Raw genomic sequence first — 24,978 nt, forward strand, 5'->3', positions numbered from 1 at the left:
GTCAAAGTCGAGGTATAGGACTGACTGTCTGACTGACTAATGCTATATGGAGGATGATCAGATCAAGATGTATAAAGAAGAGGGATGAAAGAAGGAATTGATTGGTATGAGATGATGAGATGGTGAGATCCAAAGCACACGATTCGATTGGCAGGCGAGCGTCCACCAAATTCACTCAAGATGAATGGAGGCATCACTCAAGTTCCTGGCATTCAATCCTATCGGGGAAATTCGGAGTCACACTCGACAGCAAATCAGATTGCAGCTGTTGCATACGTTCATTTCGCGTAAAACCGGTAAACCCAGAGTGGGGTCTCCACATCTGATCACTATACATCCTATGAATAGTATACTGCATGATGCTATGCAACCATATCAAGTAGATGACTACATGTAACCACCCTGGCATCCTGTCGGTACTCCTAGCTCATACCCTACACAACTCAGGCATCTTCAGCAGGCACACCGTGCATCGCCTTCCTCTTATATACAGCCTGGTCTCTCAACCATCTTCGGTAAGTTGAAAGGGAGGTGATCTGTGATTATACCATGTACAAGTAGAGATGGAATAAGGATGGCAGCGAGATTGATCATTTTACCGTCAAATGAGAGGAGGTTGATAGCGAGTACAAAACAGGGGTGAACAGGACAAGAAAGCGATATCAGCTAAATCCAACATGGTAAGACACTTAGAGGTATGTTTCATAACCCACCTTCTCACCATAGAAATCAGGACTTATATTCTGAGCAGATTGTAAGGTCGGATCTGCCCTATTCCTCTTTATCCTATTGTAAAACTCCCTATCCATGATTTCCAGTGGCGAGTTCTTACCTGCGGATATCGATCGGTGAGTGAGGGAGAAGAGGGATGATCCGACTGTTGGGCCTGCTAGGTAACCGAGGGCTATTGATGTTAAGCAAAAAATTGTTGTCAACGATGTTCAGAGGGATAAATTTGACGAAGATACTATGGGAGATGATGTTATTGATTGTATACTCACCCATACATCCCAATCTGAAAACAGTAATCAGGATGACAGTTGTACATCAGTTCCATGGTCCTTACCATATCAGTTGACCATTGCAAAGAGACTCACGTCGCACCTCCGTATACATACCTGCATTAGTAAATAAAGATAAAGTCAGCACATCTTGTCTCTATTAGCTTTATCCGACACTTCACCTGATCCCCCTCAACCGAGCCTTACGAAATCCACAACAATCCACTCACATAGCTTCAATCCCCATGATCAACTGACTAGGATCCGATTCCAAGCTCGCAAAGTAGCTTCCACCCAAGAACAGCCCAAGGAAAGTAGTAGGTATGGTCGTGACACTTGACCATAGTCTGCGCTGTTTTCGTAATCCTAAATATTCAGGCCATGGAAGGGGCAAGGGTGTAGATGAGGTAGATGTCCTAGATTGAGATGGTGTGGCTGGCTTGGTTGATGAAGAAGAAGAGGCAAAACGGATGGCAATTCCGGCTGCTGATCTACTTATCGCAGGAACAGCAGCATTGGGTCTAAGGAGGATGGGTCGGAAGAGGATTGTTGATGGTCTAGCCATGTTGATACTTCTCGGATCAGGGTTGATATGAGTTGTGCTTTTGAGTTGGAGGTCGTATGTATATCTTGCGGGGGGCCGACAGTGCCTACTGGTGATGCTGCTGTGATCCTCCTTGTAGTCGTGATGAGAAATTGGTCAGCGATCTAATGACATTTGAACATTACAAGCAGAGAACAGCCGTCTTGAATTATCTTCGATGACGCTCAAGACTGGACTCAATCTCTCGTTAAAACACACATAATACCGAATGTGGCATCTAAGGACTATGGGGCACCACTTCCACGAATGTTGATGATGATCAAGCGGCAAATGTAGGGCGATAACCGGCAACAGTCCACTAACGAGTTGATGACGAAGGGTTGGTTCGGACTTTGCAGTATATCTCTTCACTTGTATCCTGATATCTTGAATCGACCATCTGTCTCAAGCAGAAAATCAAGGGATGTCTTGCCGGGAACATGTTCTCTACGAATACAAATGGACACGGCGGAATCCCCGCTGTCAATGGCAATGGCAAGGATGTCGATCTTGGTAAACCAAAAGATCCCTCGGTTCCACCTTCATCTGGAAAATGTCCACTGTTGGACATGCCAGGCGAGATCCTCAGTCAAATATCATCGTGAGTCAACATTTCACCTAACAAATCATAGCTTTCATATGTCTCTCTACTTGTCATGAGTGTACTAACCACTTTGATCTAGCTATCTCCCACTCCAGGAGATAATCCCTTTCCTATCCCTCCACCCTCTCCTCCTCTCCCTCACTCAAACTCACTATTCCCCCATTCCACCTTCCGTCCGATCAATACTCTCCATTCCACCTTATCCAAGAGCACTATCCGTCCTACCTCATTTAAATCACTTTCTCCCACCCGATCCGAACGACGCGAAGAGACTGTTCATTCAGATACTTGTTCGAGCTAGACCGAAATGGATCCTAGAGAATTTCGAATTGCTACGATGGGATGATGACTTCTGGAAAGAGGCTTTTGAAAGGAGGTTTCTGAGCAGTTGGAAGAGGTTAAAGGGTGAGGAAGATAGTTGGAGAGCTGTTTTTATAAGGTGAGTCAGGTCAGGAAATGGCTCAATTCAGCCACCATCCAATACAAGTAAGGGAACCGCCGAGACTAAATCAGCTTGTACTCGATTAGGATTTTAGGTAGGATCGAACATCGGAATTCTGGTTGTACACATGAAGAAGCATGGACTGTGAGTCTACTTGTTGAATGCCTTGCAGCAAAGACGAGCAGTTTCAGCTGAATACCTGGATCGATGAATAGCGCTTCGTTACTTTACATCGGAATGGCTCGGCGAGTATAAATCGAATGTATTCCAGGACCTTTGACCCGTATGAGATCTATGATGAGCTGAAGTAGGTCGTATCCCCCAGTTAAGTTCTAAATCGTCTACATGATCAAACTAATGTAGTTGATTAACTCTAACATAGACATCAGAACAACTTCTCCGCTCATCCTACCACGGTCCGTGTGATCCTCCATCTCCAAGATGTCCGAATACTAGCGGTGGGAGTATTGATCGACCAGCCATCGTTATTTGTCAACCCCAATGCCCATCTAACTTTACATCCACCTTTACTCCGTCATCTCTCTTCACCTCCTGATGAAGAATCAGTAGGTCACTCCAAGTGGTATCGCTCGAGTGACGATATCAAGGGCAAGAAAAGGAGAATACAATCTGAGGAAATCACAGCCAATGAAGCTTATTTCCCATTGGTACGATCTCTATCCCCTTCTACACCTCAAGATACAACATACGGTCTACCCGCCGCTGGACCCATACCTATTCCTCTCACTGTAGATTCGACTGCCTCTCCGCCTATTTCGCCAGCTAGTGGATCATTCGGTAGGATACTAGGATCATACATACCTGGTAGAAGACGAACATCCAGTAATGCAGCGAGCCAACCAACCTCATCAGCTCAGGATGGCTCAAGTCTGAGTTATACGCATGCTCATACTCAAGCTCCATTCGGTGCCAGTGCAATGTCCAACTCATTAGGTAATCTCGGCGGGGTACTGACGGCGGTGAGAAGTAGGGATAGTGATGATGGAACGGGTAGAAGGAGGACATGGAGTTTTGGAAGGGCCAGATCTGGCTCTACTGCTAGTAACTATAATAATACCAATAACGAAAGTGACCTACAACGTGTATCAAGTAATGTTGCTAGACCTGCCGCTGCGACGACTTCGGAACTACCGACGCTGGACGAGTCTTCTCCACAGCAGGAGATTAAAGTACCTACTCCCATTCTGGAAGTGGAGCAATCTCCTACCACTCGTCTAGCTCAAGACCGACCATATGATGTACTCGAAAAACCTCAACCTGCTTTATCTCATTCACGATATCCCAACTTCAGTACTGGTCCAGAAGAGCCGGAGTCAACCAAGGACCTGAGAGGTGGACATCCAGAGGTAGAAGATGAGTATGAAGGTGGGCTTTGGGGTGGGGATGTACCATGGGGAGGAGATGGAAAGAGAATGGCGGAATGGGATGAGGAATTGGGTAAGAGGAGAAGATGGGTTGGACCTATGCTGTGAGTGGGTTCCATCACGTGTCACCAATTTGCGAGGATCAACCGATACCGCATTGATCTAATTTATGGCTCCATTGTATACGAACATGGTGTACTGATAATCTGATTTCACATCACAGATTGATAGCGCAACTTCATCCATCCCATCGTCCCATCCCTCATCCACCAGGTGTAAACCCTTCTTTACCCCTGGAAGGATCAAATCCTGTACTGGGCCAGAACGGAATGTACGCTTCGTTGGGCTTCGAAGATCTCGAAACGCTCTTTCCTTGGATCGAACTTAAGGGAAGTGGCGGGAATAGTGGAGAGGCGAAGAGGAGTGGATTGGGATTCTAGTATTTGGCATACAGTATAGGAGTATCAAAAGGATATCATCATTGATTTTACGGTGCAATGTATCATCTTGATCCATCGTTCACCAGTGATACACTGAAACAACAAAGTCTGGAATAAGATGGTGTTGTTACTGATCAAAGGTACCTGAAAGAGGTCCAAGCGTTGTGTAATGTGTGATGTGACATCACTCTCATCAATTCGCTATATAGCAGAATGACGCTGAGGCCTCCTTTGTGCATCTCACCATCATCAATTATGACGTTGACGTCGTTGTGGGCGTACATGTATGCTGTTGCTCCACTGCTGACATGAAGGGTATAATTTAGAAGGCATCAGTTTAGAAACAGAAACAGAAAACTGTTCTTGGTCATCACATTGATACTTGAGATCGCCACTGCTGTAACTTTTAATCATAATGTCAGAAGATAACAAGCAGTAAGTTGACTGCTTAGATTTCATCAACTTGAGGATATCTTACAGAGAAATCCTGGATCTAACATGATAATGTCTATAGACAATCACAAGCACAAACCCCTCAACCTGGTACTCCGTCCGGTGAAGAGGAGAAGAAAGAAAGAAGAGACTCATATCATGATCCGTTTAGTAGTGATGAAGAGAACGAGAATCGAAGTGAACAAGGTGGAGATGATGAGTTGAGAGGTGAGAATCGTGCCCAAGACGACAAAGAGGACGGTGCTGGTAGATCGGAAGAGAAAGAAGAAGATGACCGAACCAGAGATAATGATCAACGTCCTCAGCAAGAGGAAGAGAAAGATGAAGAGGACGATCAAAACAAGAGTGATGATCTTTCCTATCATCCCAATCAAGGCGATTCACCCAGTGATTCCAAAAATACCGACATTCAAGAGGATAATACCAACAAAAACGATGATGAAAGTTCACCTTCAACCCACAAAGAAGATTCTACCTCACCCGATAATCAATCTGATACCTCTCGTACTTCCACGCCCAACGACGAAGCTCCTGCCACACCCCCTCAGCCCAACAAGAACGATAACGCTCAACAACCTGCTCCCGCTACTCACGATGACCAAGGTCGACATTCCAAATACTCTGACAGGGAAGAGAAACTACGTGAATTCGAGCATTCCAAACCCTCCAATTTCCCCGAGAACGACCGAGAACAAGAACTACAAAGAGTCGTCAATCGTAAACCTGGTTCCAGGGAGTTGCATCAAAAAGGTCAAGGTAGACCGAAAGATACTCCTTCAACAGAGTATGAAGCGAAAGATCCTTCCAAGCAACGGGGTCAACAAGGTTTGGGTGGTGTGACTGATAATTTAGGTAATCTCGGTGGGGCCACGGATCAATTGGGTAATCTCGGTGAAGTCACAGACCAACTTGGTAATGTAGGTCAAGTGGGTGATATTGGTGGACAGGTCGGAGATCAAGTTGGAGGAGTGGCTGGACAACTGGGTGATCAGGTCGGAGGAGTAGCAGGGCAAGTAGGTGACGTAGCTGGAGAAGTGGGTGATACGGTAGGGGGAGTAACCGATCAAGTAGGTAATGTCGCGGGAGGTCTGGGGGATACAGTCGGTGGATTGGGTGATCAAGTAGGTCAAACTGCTCAAGGTTTAGGGGATACCGTTGGAGAGATATCAAATGGTTTAGGTGATACTTCCAAACAACTCAGTAAATCAGTTAAGAACGTTGGCGACAATGCACTCAAACCGCTTAAACAAAAGGGAGGTCTGTTGGGAGGAAAGAAAGGTGGTTTGTTAGGTAAAGGCGGTGAGGGCGACGAGGAGAATGAGAAAGGAGCACTGAAAATTAGGATTCAGTTGGATATCGATGTGGAAGTTCATCTCAGTGCGAGAGTTAAAGGTGATATCACGATTGGGCTGTGGTGATCAACCAAAGTAACTCAGGAAAAAGACTCAGAAAGTGAAGTTTATGTAGTTGTTTCAATGTCTGTTTTCACTTTCTGTATATTCAACCAATCAAAGAACGAATTGTGAGCTGGCTTTATATACTGTATACACGGATTGTTTCTTTCTTTTTATAGCATTGACGAAGAAGATGGATGAATTAGCATGTCAATACTGAGTGGCAACCAATCAGTGCAAAATGACAGGTTATGACCTTCCTTAGCAACCTCAAGTCTCGGTGTCAGGCCATATATTTATTTACTCGTCATCATACGCGTTATCATCAATAAGTCATACGATGACCCGTGACCTACGAACTACAGCTACAAGCTAATGTTCTTTACCCTCCTTCTCACGGACCTTGAACTGACCATTCCTTCTAACCTGATTGACCTGCTCCAGCGCCCACTCTCTACATCCTCTATCTTCAGAAGGTGTACTCCATCTCTTTCGTGCTGCACAAACAACAAACATATCATCAATCTCGACTTTCCTCTGAAGTGCGTACGGACACCAGCTCACCAACGATCCCCCAACCTTTCGTACTGGGTACTCTCAACCCTTCCTTCTCCCATTCCCAACCGCATTTCAACCCCACCCAGCCTAGCCAAACGAGGTACGACTGATACCTGCTCACGCCGGGTTCCAAGCCGTTCTCGAACCCACCTTTCGGTGTATGAGGATGATCGGGCGCAGTGAATTGCAGTACGGTGAATGCCGAATCGAGAGCATGGAAGCAGCATGGCAAGGATAGATGGGGGACGGGCGTGGATGGTATGAGAGATAGGAGAGGAAGCCATGGCTATAAATCCGTTAAAAGGTAATCAGCTGAAAATGTAACACAAGGTCACGGAAGGTCGACTTACAGTCAATTCATCCGCATGATTACCTATCAAAAATGAATGATCTTCAATTATACATCCCTCTTTACCTGACCACATCCCAGATTCCCATTCTTCAATGGTATCGGGAAACCAAGAAGGAGGATCTATCGGTAATTCCAATAGAGCTTTTTGTGTTTTTATAGGGTAAGTTGGCCAAGTACGTCTCGAACGTAGTTCATATCCTTTACCGTGGTATCCCTATACGGTTGAATAGTCAGTAGTATAACAGGATGAAGAAGATCCCGCGGATACTCACTTCTGATATTAGTATATGGACCAATAAACCATTTCCCTGTCATTCACAGACTCAGATCAGCAACGGTCGACCCTTTGACCTAGGGAATAAGTAGCTCACACATCCTAGGTCTATAAAACCATTTTCAGGTCTACCCCACGTATCCCATTCCCTCTTTTCTTCCTGTATCCCTAACCCATCGCCATTTGAATGTCCTTCCGGTATAGGCGGATACATATCTTTCCACAGTAACATCAAGAAAGCGGCAATAGCGATGTCCTGTTCACCCCATTCTGAAAAGTCAACCTGTGTCGTCGGTAGAGACGGATCATTGGGTGAGGTTATACCCTGCGTGGTCGGTTTTTGTTGGCACAATTATATGTCCTCGCACGTACGAACAGGTTTGGATCTGGGAGGGAAGGATAAGATACAGAGAACGTACCTTCCAAACATGTCTTTTGACATCTTCCAATTTGGTTACCAGTCCATCTGATCTCGGTGCACGAGAATCCAGCGATCTATGTCGGTCTTTCAATGTAAGATAGAGATCCTGGAAATTATCTCGTGGTACGATTATCTATCGACATTGTCATCAGCATAGAACCGATTTTATAAGTAGAAGTATGACGAGATGTCACTCGAGATCGGATATAAAATGGATATCTCACTCACATCATGTACCCTTCTCTTCTGATACCCTACCAGTTGTCCATACCCATGTTTATGTAACGTTTCCAACAAAGCCAAGCAAGTCCTGTACAGTCGTTCTTTACCTTCTGGTGTGGGCGTCCTTATAGTACTCGTCTTCTGCTTGAGCAACGGGTCTGCTTTCTGAGTCAATATAGTCACCGGAGGTCTGACAGGTTCTACAAATTGAGTTTGATCGATAGAAGGTCCAGCTAGGGGTGATCTCTTACGGGGTTTGATCGGACGAGGTGAAGGTAGAAGCGAGGTCGGCAGATTACCATTTATCGACATATCATTTATACCGTTAATTATATTGTCTTGGGCAGGTCCGGATGAAGGTCCATCAAAAGGTAAATAATGAATCGATATTATACCTTTCACTTCATGTTCTTCAACCTTCATCTCGTTCCCCTCTCCTATCATCTCTTTATCTTCATCATCGCCCCGTTCGTTCTTGCTGTGCACGTCCTGAGGTAGAGATTCCCAAAGATATGCTAGCTTTTGTACTTTCGGATGATAGTACGGTATATCATTTTGATCTGTCACTTCAGGTTGGATTATAACTAAACCCATCTCCCTCTTCTCCTTGTCTTGATCTACTTCAACCTCCTTCTCTTTTCCTTTAGTAGAGAGAGTCTGGTACGAATGTCCCTGCTCATTCGTCCTATAGAATGAGATGGTTTGATTTACACTATTATCTCTTCGTGGTTGACGAGGTAATAATTTCACTTTCAGCTCATCTACCAATTCCAATTCTAATTCTGCTTCCACTCCATCACTCAAGATAAGATTTCTCAAATTATTACTTGGCTGATTTGGTGATTGAGGTGGTGGGGGCGGTAGAGTATCAGCACGTAGAATCAAACTTGAATTCCTTTCGGGATGTAGAGAAATTGTCTTTAATGTTGATAAGAATACGGATAGTCCGAAATAACATTTGCAAGAAAGTACCGGAACCCATCTTTCTCCGGGAGAGGAGGAGGAAGTGGAGGATAAGGGCGAAGTGGACGAAGAGGGAAGAGGAGTGGGTACGAAGGGTGGTGGTTTTATACCTCCCGGCGGCGAAGGTGTGAGGTGGGTGCTCATCCTTTCGAGATGATAAGCGAGCGTTTAGAGTCGATTGATATGAAGTTCAAGAAGAAAGAAGTGGTGAGTTAGGCTGCATCGACTTTCGTTATTACCAGAATGAAACCAGAATGAAACATTGGATTGGTGGAATACCTCCACTCCACACCCAATTTTGCTCATTCGAGAGAACATGTCAAGCCTAAATGAACTGAAGCCATCTTCAACATGACATGACATGACATGACATATTCGTTGCATAAGATAACATAAGATCAAAACCATTACATTCTCCTCTTTCCTATCCGACTACTGCCTCTTCACCGCTTATATTTGAGATCATACTATGCTTCGCTCTGTTGACTTCCATATCATCAATAATCATTTCTTCTACTTGTTACACTATGATACAAAGTTTGCTCTCCCTATTCTCGATCGTGCATCCCGCTGTCCCCTCCGTCGCTTCGTCCTACTAAGAAGTATCAGGCTGAGCATTGGCGAATTTGTTCAAAATGTAATTCAAGAATATAGTTTGATCATCTTCCGCCATCGGTTCGTTGCTAATCCGGGATGAAACAATCGAACATCAATCAGTATATTTTCTTCCCATCTTCCCTCGCGATTGAGTTGCATGGAGTTTGTGATGACAAGCCTGGATGGGTATAGGACAGAATATAGAGTTTACTCACCCTTCTTCAGTTTGCGGTAAAGCAAAAGGATTGAAACTTCCATTCCCACCCAAATCAAGACTGAATCCTGACCCATTAAATCCTAATCCCAATCCACCACCACCACCAATACCATCGTTCGCATTATTGTTGTTCATATCACCTAATAAGTTATTATTATTGTTATTGTTGGAAGAAGTAGTATTGCCTCCTAACCCCAAATCACTAAAATCGAATGAATCCAATAAAGCATTACCAAATTGATTATTCCCATTATTATCATTGAATGAATGTTGGTGTTGAGATTGTGAACTTTGTTCAGGGAACGAGAATTGTTGTTCATTATTCGTATTGATTGCGATTCCATTCATTCCATTCGCATTCGCTCCTGTGGAAGATGACGAACTTAAATTACCAAATGGCGATATCAACCCATTTTGTTGCTGTTGCTGCTGTTGGTGCGATTGAGAACCCATTGAATTGGTTGGCGAATTATTGAGATGATATCCTATCTGTCCAGCTGAAGAAGGTCGGTTACCTTTTGCTTGTCCTATACTACTACTGTTACTAGTATTGGACTGAGTCGTGAGACTAAATGCCAATTCGGGTGACCAATTCGTACTATCCGGTACACTCCCATCCGATCTTCTCGTGGGAGGTTGTAAAGGTCTCGGCACTCTTTTCTCATCATTACCGAAAGGCTGCTGGACATCTAATCCAGGCATGGAAGGTGCAATGTACCCCCATGGACTAGAGATATTCTGGGCACCTGAGTTTCTTCGAGCAGCTTGACGTTGTTCTTCCATTTCACGATAAGCTTGTAAGCGCAATTGACGTTTCTCTTCCTCGGCTGCTCGTCTGCCTGATCGAGTCTTGGCCAAACCAAGTAACAAGTCCACAGGGGTTTGATCCTCTTCTTTGTTGCCCGTTCCACTAGAAGTTGGTCCTGCACCGGCTCCTGAGCTTGTGAGGGATATTCTGGGTTTATTGATGGATTGCGATTTAGCAGTGAGGAATTCAACTATAGCCAGCTCTTCTTTCACCAACGGCTCGGATATTTTACCTTGGGCATCGGGGCTTCGACCAGATACGACGTTGAGGAGTTGTCGGAGCTCATCGGCTTGTGGAGAGTCGGGATCAACTATGACACACAAGCAAATCAGTACTGCAAGCAACAGCTCTGCCATGAATAACGAGCTTACGTTTAATTGTCACACCCAATACCATATACGAGTTGAGTCTGAATCAAATCCAGTCAATAGTCAGTAAAAGTACATGAAACTCGCGAGACATTATGCACTCACACTCTATATCCACCACTGTTCACAATCAGATTACCCTTCTCCATGACGAATGATCTCCTGCTCAACAAATCCGCTCGAGCAGATTCGATAGCCGCATTCTTCGAATAAGCATATCGGCTATCTTGAGGCTTTCTTCGCAGCAAGTAAGGCCTAATATATCCATCATCAGCTAAGAGTTTTGGGCTGCAGAGCCAGCTGAATGCAGCTAGCTTACCTATTTAATGTAATCCTTGTATAATACCATTCACAAGCTAACAGATGTCTCTGAACAAACAGATAAGGGTGCTTGGAGTCCAAAGAGGTATCAGGATTTGACATAGAGAAGAAAGGTGGTAAAGCATCTCTCCAGCTCAATAGTTCTCTATCTAAATTCAAAACCATTGCGTAATCCGGTAATTGGATAGCAAAAGTATGATAGGCTATTCTACCCATGATTTCGGCAAGTTTGTGTCTATCACAATTTGAACGGAAGGTCAGCTTTCAGCCAGTATTCTCGGAAACAGTAAAGACGCAACGTAGCTGATTTAATACTCACCTGACAATCACATATGTATACTCCGTAGGGACAGTCAAGGGATGTCCAGCAGGATCGAAATCGCCCGATTCTACTTCTTCGTCATCTAGGTTCGCGGGGATCTGAGTATCCGTATGTGCGTCGCTGATGCTTGCTGGTCTACCGACGAGTAAAGATATGGTTCGATCTAGATGGTATAACATTGACCAAGCTCGTCGTCGGATTTCGATTTCCTTCTTATCGGTGAGGTTCAATACTGTTCCATCTCTGTATAGACCGACTTGAAAAGCTGTTGTCAATGGTGTAGAACCCTCAGCTGGACGTCGAGTGAGCAACCTAAGAATCACAGATTAGCTAAAAGAATCATGGGGAAGATACAAGAGTGAAAGCTCACATATATCTCGAGGCGAGAAGACCAGCAAACAACACATCCAGATTATCCCTCTGTAACGCCTTGGCATATTCTAAGCCACTTCGTGCTGATCCATAAAATCGTCTGGACCATCCGAGTTGGTCGTCTCGAGGTACAAGTTCGTGCGGTGCAGACAAGGTAGCAATGGCCAGCTATAAGTCAAATCTGTCAGCTATGGCCCATGAGGCAAGCACGAACCCTATGAGATCGTTTTTGAGATCCTGCAACTCACCACGATGAACATCAAAGGCAACCATTTCAACGTATCAGCATCAATCTTTGGGCAAGTTGGATTCCTTCCTATATGATCGAAGAACTTGTTATATCGTCGCATAAAACTGGCTTTGTTCATCTTATATCTCGTCCAGCTATGATAGAACACAAAATCAGCTTAATTACAACGACCGTTGGCAAGTCAATTTCAAGCTTACTCGATATCGCTATATCATGAACATGTCTACCATCAATAATTCCGCCTATGTATATTCAAATGTGCGTATACTCACCGAAAATACAGCTCAACCAGTCCATCGGCCATCCTCCGACCAGGAACACCAGCAATCAACCATTCCAAATGACCTTTACCTATCCCACTTTCCTTCAATGTCTGTAAAATATCCCTCAGATCCTGATTATCGTCCGTCGTCAATGAGATCCTCCTTCCTTCCCTTAGACCCCATCCAAAACCTGATCGTCCCGGCGGAGTGGTATAGCTCATGTTGCTGGGGAATAGACCTGATGGAGGTGGTTTATGAGGCATGGGAACTCTCTGAACCGCACCACCCTCGTTAGGCGGAGTAGCGTGAGGATGGAATATCTCTTCTCCACTTGCTGTCAGTCCCAGAACGTCGGGTGAAGACGCATCGGTAGGTACGTAATTTCCGTTTTGTGGTCGGGTAGACATTGATTGAGGTAAGGAGGTGACCAAGCGGGACAAAAGCGATTCAATTGTGTTGAGTCGGGCATGGACATCAGAGTTGCTAGAATGGAGGTAAACATTAGTAAATATTGTAGATAGCTCATGTGTACGCGAATTTTCAACCAAATCATACCCAGCCAGTCACATCATCTCGTGGACTCTAGCCGGCGTATCGACAAAATACACTTTCTCGCCGAATCCAACTCACTTGTTCGGATCCTCCACGCCATTCAAGAAAGGTCTACACAAATGAGGTACTCTCCTAGCGACACATTGTGAACATGGTTCTTTCCTATCACATTTCTGTTTCCTCCTGTGACATTCCACACAGCTGAAATGGACTCTTGTCCTCTTCGGTTCCCTCTCCCTTGGTGCTCTGGATATTGTAGATGCGGCATCATCATCCGTCGAGGGGTCAATAGGCACAGATTGTTTTCGCTCTTTTAGAGGTGGTGGTGGTGAAGCTTTACGTTTCTTCGTGTTAACATTGGCATTGGTGTTTTGAGAGGGGTTAGAGGTAGTGGGGTTACCTCTGTTGTTCGTACCGAGGCTTGACACCGAACGACTCGACGTTGATTGTTGTAAGCCCGGTGGTGCTTGAGGTTGTGACATCGTGTTTTGATCAAAGAGGATCCCTTTGATGCCTATCTTTGGGGCATCCAGTCTGTATTACTGTTCTGTAAATTTCGTGATCAAACGAGTGGTATAGACAAGGATGATGATGTTGGGGGAGCTACGACAAGGTTGAGTATTACAGGATGTATGGTGTATGATGAGATGGGGTGTTGGTAGAGAAGTATATTTGTGTATGTTACTTACCGTCTTTCGCTTGTGACCGCCTCTGTTGTCCAACCCCATCAACACCAATTTCACTCTTGTTGCAACTGCAATTTCGCTTGAGGGGAACATTCCTTTGCCGGTACCACTATACCACGGTAGCACAGTCACGTGACCAATCTTCCCTCGATATCGCTTACATCTTCCCCTCACTTTGTACCTACTAGCCTCCACCCGGCTATCGGCGATGAAATGATGCATCACTAGGTGACCAGCTCATACTCATCACAGATACGCGATCGATAATCACTCATATCTTGAACCTGTATCATCTGGTCATCTATAGCAGCATCCCCGTATCGCAGCACTGGTCAGAGAGAATATCAGTGACCCAAAATGCTGTATATAGCTTCGGTGAGCTGATCATCCACCGTCACACATGGCTCTGCTGATCAACTATCACATAGGCACTCACACCTACGCCGATCCTCAATACTCTCAAAGTATCAGGTTTCGCGGGGCCAGACTCCACTTCGTTAATAGTTGCCAAACCGGATCGAGTGGAAGTATGGGACGTGGAATCAAAGGGTCTAGTATATCAGACTGAGTCGGAAGTGTGGGGGAACATCGTGGGGATAGAAAAGGTTGAAGTTGAGGTCAGTCACGAAATCGATACAGACTCAATCAATCTCGATAGGCCGTCCTTTTCTTGAGTGTAACTGACATGAATTTGATTTGAAATTTAGGGCGCACGACCTCATATCCTTGTACTTCTCGCACCTCCTTCAGCTCATCTCTTACTCCTAACATACTCTACTTCCCCTACACCCTCATTGATCGTCACTTCCTCAATACAACTCACTCCGCCTACTCCAACACTCCGTCAGGCAGAGTTCTTTACATCTGTAATCGCACATCAGAATGTTGCGCTCGTAAGTCTCTGGATAGGTGTGCTATCATGTATCGAATTGGAAGTAGAAAAAGATAAAGACGCCAAGAAGAGAAGGGCCAGTACAGCCGGTGACATTAATATGGTCGATGAAGGGAAGAGGTTGATCTTTAAAGATAACTTCAACATCAAGTGAGTAAAATATCAAACCTGATGATTATCTCTTCTCGAAAATAGACATTGGATGTACTGACTACTGGCGAATAGTATACGAGAACATAACTTACTTCACCTAGCATTCTTACCTGTTCCCTCAACATCATCTGGACCGATCGTATCGTTCCTATGGTTATCAGCAACTTCCGATCTTCAACTCCAAGCTCGTACATTATCTCTCTCATCGCATTCCTTCGATGACCTATCAAGAACTGTCGATGTGATCTCACCTCTATCCTCAAACTTGACATTGACCGAGGAAACAGACTTCAACCAAATTCCATTCTCCTGCCCAGCAGCCAGACGAGTCTTACCTATCCCTTCCTCCTCAGGAGGTGAAAAGGAATATTCACTGTTGGTCATAGGTGATGAACACGGTGTATTGTACAACTTAGGTGTGACGCAACAATCACCAAAGGCATTACGAAGGTTATCAGCAGTTTCGGGTACGAACACGCAAACCAGTCCTAGAGGTGCGAATGTTAGAAGATCACCTCAGACTGAACTGGTCAGTACGACGAATAAACGAAGGAAGTCCAGTGTAAACTCCAAAGGGCTTGGCGATTCGGCGAATGAAAGATGGGAATTGAAACCTGTCTGGAGAGTACGACAAGGATTTGGTACGGTCTTAGCGTGAGTCAGCTGAACAGGGTAAGAGTTCCAGGATTGAGCTGATGGCTGTCTCTGTTTGATTGATAGTGCAAGTATAATTGAAGCTCATTCCACAGGAGCAAGTGCTATCATAGGAGACGAGTGTGGTAGATTGACCGCTATTGGATGGGAATTTGAGAATCAGGGTATACTTGAAGGTGCCACTGGGCAGAATGGCACAGTCAGAGTGAGAAAGGTGGAAGTGGGAAAGGTCAGTCCATCATCATTCGTTTTAGAAAGGTATTTTCCAGCTTGTTCATCAACGATCGAATATAGGCCTCACCTCCATCGTCCCTGACATATCTCGACTCATCGTACCTTTTCTTATCGTCAGCCGCCGGCGATTCGTCTCTATTGAGAATACAGCTACCTTCACCTGATACCGTTCAGCACTCGACGTCGCCTTCCGGACCCAGGAAAGGCAAAGGCAAAGCGAGAGACGAGGCTGAAGAGGGATTGTGGACGGTGACACATGAAGATCAAGGTAATGAGTGGCGGGGAGATGTTGACGTCAAAGAAAGATGGATGAACGTCGCTCCTGTCAAGGATTTCTGCGCGGTACACGAGGAAGGCGGTGGATTGGTGAGCTGCCTCGTTCTCTCACTCAACTACCACACAGCTGACATGTATTACTAGTCACACCTCGTAATCTCTTCCGGGGCGTCAAATACCAATTCGCTCAGGATCGTCCGAAGTGGCGTGGGACTAGAGGAAGTTGTGAACGTAGAAGGCATAGATGGTGTCGAGAGGGTCTGGTCATTGACCGACTCATCAGGGTAAGTCGTCCGTACATTGAAGCTTCAGCCGGTCACTTACATTTTCAGCAGAGTATCACGCCTTTTGCTCTCGACGTCTTCTACAACGTTGCTTCTTCAGATGGACCCGGAGATAAGTCCGATTGAAACGGCGGAACAAGTCTCATCGACATCGACAATAGCAGCTGGCGTTGTGCCCGGTGCAGACATACTTGTTCAAGTCTCTCCGGATGGCATCGCGCTATGGTCAGATGTGACCAGCGGGCTGTCAGCCGGATCAATTGACTTGGACAAAGAATCAGAAATTATCGCCGGGCAAGTATACGAGTCTTTAGTTGTGGTTGCCAAGTGCGGCGGTGAAGTGAAGCTCTTTGAAGCTACCCCGAATGGCTTGAATCTCGTCGCGTGAGTCAGCTAGTAACTACACGTCGAAGCGTAGCTAATCTTCTTCTGACCCCCAGCTCAATCAATGTCGCTTCCGAAATATCATCCGTCTCTGTCATCCAATCTGCAACTCTACCTTCACCCGTTCTGGCTATTGGCACATGGACCAACGAGATCTTGCTATATACCCTGGCCCAAATCCTATCGGGATCAACAGGTGTGACCACACTCATCGAACAATTCTTCCCTTCTTCCCTCCACCTCAGACCGTTCAGCTCAAGCTCAACATCAACGAGCGGTATCCAACTATTAGCTGGATTAAGTGATGGATCTCTAGTAATCTACGATCTCGAGCCATCTGGACCTAACAATGAAGTCATCGTCAAATCTAGGAAATCGTCTTCGTTGGGTAATAGACCATTGAGTATCTGTCCTACCACTGGACCGGTTGTAGGGGATGATAAGGTGATAGGTATAGGGCTGAGCGAGAGGATGTCTGTGATTTTTGAGAGTGGGGATAGAGTAGATTTCTCGTCTGTTAATAGGAAGGTGAGTATCTCCCTGGTCCTCGTTTTCGAAGAATATGTATACCAGAGAACGACCTGACTGAGTATGTATTGAATCTATTCACAGGATATAATCGCCTCGACATCGATATCTTCACCCACCCACGGTGAAGTCCTCGTCTTAGCATCTTCAACCGGGATATCATTGACGAAAATCAACTCGCTCAAGAAATTGTCTGTCCAGACGCTCGATCTGGGAGACAGATCCGCTACGAAGTTGATAGCTTACAGCGAGAATCTACTAGTCGATGGGGTAATGGTGAAGACGATGGACAGTCAGAATGGAGAGGTTTTGCAGATCAGTTCGATGGAATTGAGGGATTCGAACACGCTGACTCGTAAGTATAACCTGATCATCTCGTCTTCGGAGTTGGATAACTGCAGGATCTCTATCGAGGTTTTACGTTGTTTCCGGGACGGAGAAGGCTAGGATTAATCGCTGACTGTTCTTGATGCGTCGCAGCCCTGTCTGAATTACCCTTGAAAGCACGAGAAGAGATAACCTCTCTCAAAGCCGTCTTACTGAACGGTAAGAAATATCTATGCGCCGGAACGGCCATCTTACCTTCTGACGAGGAAGATAAGGACGAATATGATGATGAAGATAGTTATATCAATGTCAAACAAGGTAGATTGATGTTGATCGATATCGTACAGAATGAAAAGCAAGAATGGGAATTTAAAGTTGTGGTTGAGAAGACTGTTGAGGGGCCGTTATATGATTTGGAGGTTGTTCATGGGTTTTTGGCTGTCGCTTCGGGAAGCAAGGTGAGTATCCATTCACTGTTAATCAATCCGGCTGTACTCATCCGAAATGGACTGATTTCTAATCAATTATGATCGTTGAATAATAGGTATCGATCAACCGACTCTCTCCCAATCCACCTACACTCACGGAAGTGTCATCTTTCTCGTCTGCTTTCCTCGCTTCTCACCTTACTGTCGTACCGTCCGATATCGAGAACGAGGATCGCCTGGTTCTAGGTGACGGAATGCGAAGTATCATCGTGCTGAGCATTGATGAAGGAAGCGGTAAGATATATGATGATACGAGGGATCTGGCGACTCATCAGGTTACGGCGATGGGCAGGGTAAGGGATGGTGGTGAGGGTATCGTGATTGGTGATGTAAGTGGCTATCACCATGATACAGAACGTCCTTCCCGACAAGAAGTCGTCATCGGATACATGACGGCCGAAGGCAGACTCGTAAGCTGATAATATGATGTAGGGCTACTCGAACATCCTCACGTTCAGACTGAAGGAAGGAATTGAAACAGCTGCTTCCTTTGGATTACATGAAGAGATCGCTCGATTTATACCAGGTAAGCTAGTCTTCGCCTCGATTCCACTCTCAGAGCACCAGCTTATACCCCTGATTTGATGTTAAAGGTTCACTGGCCCCTCCAACATCCTCATCAGACGTTCTCATCCCCAATCAACTATTCGCAACATCTACAGGGAGATTGGGAATAATTGGTGAACTGACTCCATCAGCCACCAAGATTCTTGACGATCTACAAAGAAATCTAGACAAATACTGGAAAGGACCTGGTGGAGTCCAGTGGAAAGATTGGAGGAAAGGTGGGAGTTCGTTGGTCAAGAGAGATACGGCAGGATGGATTGATGGGGATTTGTGAGTTTGGAGACAAGTTAATTAAGTGGAATGTAAACAAAGAGGCTGACTCCATCTTCGTTTCGTCGTTTTTAGCGTTCAAAAATTCCTCAACACCAATTTATTCAGTCCTGAGGAATCAGAAAAGATTTTACATGGTTCCAACTCTCATGAACATATTTCGAGAATCAACGGGAATGGACAGAAGGAACCTGCTGATAGGAGCGATGTGGTCAGGATATTGGAAGCGGCGAGTGGAATGCATTAGACGTTGTCAGGAAGGAATTTTCTAGTGATAGAACGTAGAGTTGGGTGATTGATTGTTCGATTTGTATGAGGTGAACGAGGTATTGTACGTTAGATAGAAGCATGTATATATTGTAATGAAGTGATTGCATACTTATTGAACGCAGTCGTGCTCAGGTGTCCGAACGATTTGTTTGAACGAACAGTCGTATATGAAGACGTACAGTATAGTACATATTGAGCGTTACACAATTGTACGATCTTACAAGTACTATACATGATCTTGTCCATTCTGCAATCCCAACTTAATTACCAAATCCACCAACGGCTTCTCAAATTTCTCCCATCCCACATCGACAACTTCCACCCCTCCTTCTTCCTCAGCATCATCACCTCTCCACCATACCGCCCATCTATTCCCCTCTACATTCCCTAGTCTATAATTCCAACCAATATCCTCCGAATCCTTCCCATCAACTTTCACACACTGTACATCACCCTGATCATCCAATATAACTTCTATCCTCTCCAATCCGAATGTTATCCCTTCTCCAATAGCTTTCGTATATCCTTCCTTCAGCGTCCAGAGATTCATCAATCTCTTATTCCTCTCTTGATCACTCATCTTTCCTGCCAGGGATAATTTCTCCCTGAGCGTAAGCTGATCGGATATACCTTCTTGAGTATCCACTGGATCAGATACAGGTGACATGATATCTATACCCACGCAAGCTAGGGGTGAGGGAGATCGAAGGACTGCGAAGAGTATGTAGGCTGATTCATGTGTGTTGTTGAATTCCAAAGGGGGGTCGAGGGTAGGTGTAGCCTGGTGATGGTGGATGGTCAGGGACAAGAGTTAGTAAAAACATAAACTAGGACATAGACATAAATACAGTAAAGTCGAAAGGGGACGAATTTTGGATAAACCTATAGGAGAAAAGGAAGTTGACCCACCAAGATAGGTTTCCCTTTACCTTTCCTTCCAAACGTTGGTAATTTGTCATCCATCAATAACCCCTTGAAGGTCAAAAACCAAGTCATCGTTAATCTAGCTACTAACGAGCGTAACGCATCATCCCATAGGCGAAATCGCTTTATACGTTCTCGACCTTGTGGTTCCATCAGTAGCAGTAATTTATCAAAGGTCTGATTCATGAATTGATTAGTCAGCTTATGCCGAGATGTATTGGTAGGTCGAGGGACTGACCTCGTTGGGGATCGGTTGATCAGGTATCTTGATGGCGTAGATCTTCATTTCTGTTACTTGAGCAATTTGATTTGAAATCGAAAGTTTCCGTATGGCGGCCTTGGTATAATAGTCTAGTAGCTCATTTCACTCTGTATACTATTTGCGATCAAGCTGAAAAGTGAAGATAGACTGACAGATATTCTGTTTACTCGCTCATCCTCATCCTCATCGTCCATCCAGTGATTCTCTTGTGTGGAGGAAGTAGATCTGCGGGACTCCACATCGTCGCCACGTGTTTCGAGAGGGGCTGCCGTCCGTGCGTGCTTGTACTACACTGTAGGGATATGTTGGGTTGCATGTCTCTTTGCTTCTATATGTTTGTAGCTTGACATTACTCTGCGGTTCACATACCATTACTCAAGGGTGGAAACGATGGACGAGGACTTCGAAGATCTCCTGAGGGATCCAGATAGTAAGATAGCACATTTCATAAATGACATCCGCAAGGCATATGATATTGTAACTTACTCTGATCATTATCAACTATAGATCCTGATGACGAGGTGAGATCCAGAGATTTCATTGAATCTCTCACGAAGGACACTATATGAAATAGATACTGATGATATGATACAACAGTTCAGCAGTCCCGAGAAACCTTCTGCAGTCAAATTGCCGAATATCTCCAATATACAGTTGACTATCGATGAGAAGGCCATACCCAGTGCTAATGAGTTGAGGTTGGGGAAAAGAGTTTCGGAGTTGGAGAAAGAGAGGGATGAGTTGATGGTGAGCATCGATCTTCTGCTCCACACATAGGTCCAACAGCATATAGAAACCCCAAGGAATTCATATAGAACTGATAAACCTGGTTATGTTATTATTCATAGGCTGAAATAGCCTCTTTGAAAACTCAGCAAATTTCTCCTCAGCATCCAACCATCCCCGTATCTACCACTCAGCCTAGTCTCAGTTCTGCTAACAACCAACCTATTGAAGTACCTCCTTCCCTCCTACCTGTCCTAGCAGTACTACGTACACACATCTCGGAATTGACCAGGGATAATCAAGCTTTACGATATACCTTCCTAGGTCCCAATCCACCTACAAGAGGTACGATCAAAACTTCACAAAATCCTACTATACCGTCTCCTCTTCCCATCCCCCAGCCTGCATCTTCAAGCTCATTGGCAACGTCCTCAAAAGTGACTTTGGACGTTGATATGCCACCTGCCACTCCGAGCATCCCAAACCCACCTGGTCCTTCTGATGCTATTGTACAAGGCGGTACCGAAGCAGAATCTCCGAAGAAAGTGATACCACCGGCATCAGGGTTATCACAAATTGATATGGAAAAGGTTCTGGATAGGGTCAAAGAGCTGATTAAGGAGAATGAAGAATTGGGTGAGATGATATTGGAATCGGGGAGGAAAGAGGATTTAGAAGTGAGGATGGAGAAATCTTTGGAAGGTGAGTAAGGGCAAGCATTACTAGTTCATGATTGGATAGTTGGGAGTATCACTTCATGAAATATGATACATTATCTCTAATTTTGATTTTGTGTAACTAGATTCGAGAAAAGTGATATCCTCATTAGAGTGAGTTACCTTTTCAGATTTTCCTGGGGACCGTAGCTAAAGCCAATAACGATAATTCATCCTGACAGCTCCGACTTGAATCATCATCTCACTCTCGTCCAATCCCTTCGTACCGAGTTATCCTCTTACAAATCCCATTTCGGTCCTATCCCATCTTCTTCCTCATCCTCAGCGATTCTCAACGCAATATCATCTAATGCCTCTACTCCTACTCGACCTTCACACTCGCACTCGCACTCGCATTCGCATCCGCCTAGTGATAGAGATCGCAGAGAGGGAAGTCACACAAGCCATACTAGACGAGATAGAGATAGGGAGGATAAAAATCGGAATGAGCGGCATACTCCTGGATCTGGTCTTGGAAGAGGAGGTGCAGATGGAGATAGACGGGATAGGTCTAATGGAAATGGTCCTAGAAATATACCTTCCGGACCGTCTGGTATGAGGAACAACAATGGAGTAGGGGTGAAAGAGGATGATAGGGCGTACAAGAGACGCCGGTAGGTCATGATCGATATGTGTGGTTTGAAGACATTACGTTGCCAAAAAAGAGAAACAAATGACGAAGGGAGCAAGATTAGTTGTGAAAGCTACCTTCTATGACGGTCCTGTGAGGATCAGAAGTGTTTTGTGAGTATACTGGTACTATCAATAGGGACTCTGTGTGAACGATTTGTTCTTGTCTTTGTGTTTCAAGTAATAGCATTCAATATCAGAAACATGAAAGCGATGAATTTTTGAATATTCTCTTGTGATGCTGCTCTATGCAAAAGAAAAATGTCTTTAACGTCTTTGTCTTTGTCCATTTTTGCGATTTTGGTGATATTGCACCACAACGTACGTGCAGTTGCCTCTCATGACATGCTGTCGTACTAACGTTGTACACTTTACTAAGCTGCCTTTAGCAGTAGAAGTTCTGATAAAAATCATATAAATACTGTATCTCAAACGCCCGAAGCAGCGGTAGAACAAGAGAACAAAGATGAGCTGAAGAGTGAAAGGTTTGATGAATATAAGATGATCTGATGAATGGCTCGATAAGCTTTGCTCTTCCTCTATTTGAAGAGTGAACTATGGCAATAGGTTGATCTGCCAGGTTGCGCATAGGCAAGACCAGCAAGAAGAAGACCACTGAGTTATCTGCGCGGAAAGCTGCCAATACAAGAATATCATATCGTATCATATCAAGTCATATCATCAATCTTCTAATCTTTTAGTCAAGCCAAGGATCAACCCATCTAGTTTCTTCCCATACATTCGCACTTAATCCATTAGTCTCGGGCCATGGATGACAACGTACTTTCTCTGGGGGTCTTCCATACGGGTCAATTTCAATTAGCCCCACACCATATCATACATCATATCACCAGAGCCCACAAGGTGTTAACTCACTTGTTTATCCAATCTACTTTATCATCTGATTGTTTAGGCGGTACACCGTCTATCCAACCTAATATTTTTTTCTGCTTAGTCATGTCATCTACTATATCAGAGGCTACATCCCTTTCGTATGCCAACTAAACATTATTCGATCAGTCCCAAATGAGTTCCTTTATCAAGATAGTTATCACTCACTTGAACACTCGGTACTACCATAACCTTCCCAAACCCAGCCTTCCAATAATCGCTCGCTACAAGGGTACATTCACTAGCAGCGCATTCCCCTTTCGCCTTATCACCTCTTCTGAACCGTACGTTATAAGGTGGTAGGGAAGGTTCGGGCGATAAGATGGCTAAGGCATTCCAAGATGAGTAAACTTGGAATGGTTGTAATTTGTTATACTTCGTCTTGGAATTTGGGGAATTATGGAATAGATTTGAGGATGGAGTCCACCATGGATTATCTATTGGATAGAATAAATCTCCCGTATCGATCTATAACATAATATCAAAAGATTCATCAACTGATTGACTCAATAACAACACTCGACAATGTAGCAACCTTATGCTGGTTGGTCGAAACCGAACACTTACAGTCCGTCCTACCCATATATCATAATAATACTCTGGTCTTTTCTTCCACCAATCCATACCCGTCGTTATACTCGCTCCATTATTATCATGCTGATATATCAATTCCAACACATCTGAAGCAGATAGATAAACATCATTGAAAAAAACCACACTGCTAATTTCTTTCTTCCAATTGGAGTTGAGCCATAGAGGTTCCAAAGCCCTATTACGAAGTTCAGATATTTTCTCTATCCTATTATGATCTGACCAGTGGATCTTGGGTTCGTCCGTTACTATATTGACTTGATTATCTGGTACCTCCAAAGATTGTAGTAAGGGAATTAAGACATTCTGGATGATCTGAGGGGTGCAGTCGGATGAAGGTCCTTCCAATATCGATAAATGCAATTGATCTTTACCGAGATAGTCTATTAGGATGATAATCGTATTGAGTAAGTCGGGTAGGTGATCTTGTATCTGTCTGGTATTGGTAACCAACATATACTTTCCCTTTTTCTTGAGGGTGTTATATCGTATCTTCTGAGAATTAGTGAGTGATGGATTTGAGTGAATGGGTGAAGCACCATTAGGACAAAATTTCAGATATTGGTCATACGTTGAATTGAGTCTTGATGAGAGGACTGGATCTATGAGCTGCATGATGGGAGGATGAGAGGGTTTGGAAGGTAGTATGCCGGGTATTTGGAATTTATGAGATATCGATGAGTCCGGATGAGAGAATAGGGATATGAGGAACAGTAACCCCACTATGAGGGATGTTATGAGTGGGAGCCTATTGTCATGGTTGAGGAGAGATGATTGATGTGAGTGTGAATGGGAGTGTGTGTGTGAGTGGGAGAGTGGTGGAGGAGAAGTTGATCGACGCCCTTTGAAAGGTCTGAAGAGTGGGGAAGAATTCGAGCGTAACATGGTGAAGACATTGATAGGAGATATATCTTATCGATTAATTATCGATTAAGGAGGTGATGGCATCGCTCCTCCCGGATCCTGAGCTGAAGTAGCAGCGCTCTCTTGGGATTTATTCTTTTTGCAAGTGAGTTGTGACATGTCAAATTCCATTCGTATACAACAACAACATCGACAAAAA

At 44.6% G+C, this 24,978-nt stretch overlaps 9 protein-coding genes across 9 annotated transcripts; 4 read left to right on the forward strand and 5 right to left on the reverse strand.

Annotated features, from left to right (window-relative positions):
* Positions 1-443: 443 nt before the first annotated feature.
* Positions 444-1,566, reverse strand: L199_004618 (uncharacterized protein; the record flags this gene model as incomplete). The annotated part of the gene is made up of 5 exons (XM_064890343.1): positions 444-536; positions 714-904; positions 1,002-1,015; positions 1,098-1,118; positions 1,232-1,566. 5 exons carry the CDS (start codon positions 1,564-1,566, stop codon positions 444-446), a joined length of 654 nt encoding a protein of 217 aa, XP_064746415.1.
* Positions 1,567-2,024: 458 nt separating this feature from the next.
* Positions 2,025-4,455, forward strand: L199_004619 (uncharacterized protein; the record flags this gene model as incomplete). Its single annotated transcript, XM_064890344.1, has 6 exons — positions 2,025-2,185; positions 2,268-2,627; positions 2,717-2,774; positions 2,846-2,937; positions 3,013-4,119; positions 4,239-4,455. The coding sequence occupies 6 exons, from the start codon at positions 2,025-2,027 to the stop codon at positions 4,453-4,455; spliced, it is 1,995 nt and encodes a 664-aa protein (XP_064746416.1).
* Positions 4,456-4,870: 415 nt separating this feature from the next.
* L199_004620 (uncharacterized protein) lies at positions 4,871-6,326 on the forward strand (the record flags this gene model as incomplete). Its single annotated transcript, XM_064890345.1, has 2 exons — positions 4,871-4,890; positions 4,970-6,326. 2 exons carry the CDS (start codon positions 4,871-4,873, stop codon positions 6,324-6,326), a joined length of 1,377 nt encoding a protein of 458 aa, XP_064746417.1.
* Positions 6,327-6,674: 348 nt separating this feature from the next.
* On the reverse strand, positions 6,675-9,236 carry L199_004621 (uncharacterized protein; the record flags this gene model as incomplete). The annotated part of the gene is made up of 7 exons (XM_064890346.1): positions 6,675-6,799; positions 6,867-7,146; positions 7,211-7,426; positions 7,485-7,520; positions 7,584-7,811; positions 7,906-8,040; positions 8,136-9,236. The coding sequence occupies 7 exons, from the start codon at positions 9,234-9,236 to the stop codon at positions 6,675-6,677; spliced, it is 2,121 nt and encodes a 706-aa protein (XP_064746418.1).
* A 451-nt stretch (positions 9,237-9,687) lies between these two features.
* Positions 9,688-13,644, reverse strand: L199_004622 (uncharacterized protein; the record flags this gene model as incomplete). The annotated part of the gene is made up of 10 exons (XM_064890347.1): positions 9,688-9,775; positions 9,905-11,024; positions 11,086-11,123; positions 11,188-11,337; positions 11,402-11,638; positions 11,723-12,037; positions 12,096-12,265; positions 12,346-12,481; positions 12,620-13,093; positions 13,241-13,644. The coding sequence occupies 10 exons, from the start codon at positions 13,642-13,644 to the stop codon at positions 9,688-9,690; spliced, it is 3,132 nt and encodes a 1,043-aa protein (XP_064746419.1).
* Positions 13,645-14,205: 561 nt separating this feature from the next.
* On the forward strand, positions 14,206-19,152 carry L199_004623 (uncharacterized protein; the record flags this gene model as incomplete). The annotated part of the gene is made up of 15 exons (XM_064890348.1): positions 14,206-14,223; positions 14,277-14,465; positions 14,556-14,890; positions 14,966-15,547; positions 15,614-15,776; positions 15,842-16,147; positions 16,202-16,341; positions 16,393-16,725; positions 16,782-17,253; positions 17,338-17,608; positions 17,734-18,038; positions 18,125-18,397; positions 18,501-18,594; positions 18,662-18,905; positions 18,981-19,152. 15 exons carry the CDS (start codon positions 14,206-14,208, stop codon positions 19,150-19,152), a joined length of 3,897 nt encoding a protein of 1,298 aa, XP_064746420.1.
* Positions 19,153-19,401: 249 nt separating this feature from the next.
* Positions 19,402-20,385, reverse strand: L199_004624 (uncharacterized protein; the record flags this gene model as incomplete). Its single annotated transcript, XM_064890349.1, has 3 exons — positions 19,402-19,956; positions 20,085-20,276; positions 20,338-20,385. 3 exons carry the CDS (start codon positions 20,383-20,385, stop codon positions 19,402-19,404), a joined length of 795 nt encoding a protein of 264 aa, XP_064746421.1.
* A 366-nt stretch (positions 20,386-20,751) lies between these two features.
* L199_004625 (uncharacterized protein) lies at positions 20,752-22,421 on the forward strand (the record flags this gene model as incomplete). The annotated part of the gene is made up of 6 exons (XM_064890350.1): positions 20,752-20,791; positions 20,869-20,882; positions 20,959-21,108; positions 21,210-21,789; positions 21,890-21,917; positions 21,986-22,421. The coding sequence occupies 6 exons, from the start codon at positions 20,752-20,754 to the stop codon at positions 22,419-22,421; spliced, it is 1,248 nt and encodes a 415-aa protein (XP_064746422.1).
* A 709-nt stretch (positions 22,422-23,130) lies between these two features.
* On the reverse strand, positions 23,131-24,530 carry L199_004626 (uncharacterized protein; the record flags this gene model as incomplete). The annotated part of the gene is made up of 4 exons (XM_064890351.1): positions 23,131-23,230; positions 23,310-23,434; positions 23,493-23,792; positions 23,892-24,530. 4 exons carry the CDS (start codon positions 24,528-24,530, stop codon positions 23,131-23,133), a joined length of 1,164 nt encoding a protein of 387 aa, XP_064746423.1.
* Positions 24,531-24,978: the final 448 nt, after the last annotated feature.

Source organism: Kwoniella botswanensis, chromosome 1, assembly GCF_036426115.1.
Source record: "Kwoniella botswanensis chromosome 1, complete sequence".
Lineage (NCBI taxonomy): Eukaryota > Fungi > Basidiomycota > Tremellomycetes > Tremellales > Cryptococcaceae > Kwoniella > Kwoniella botswanensis.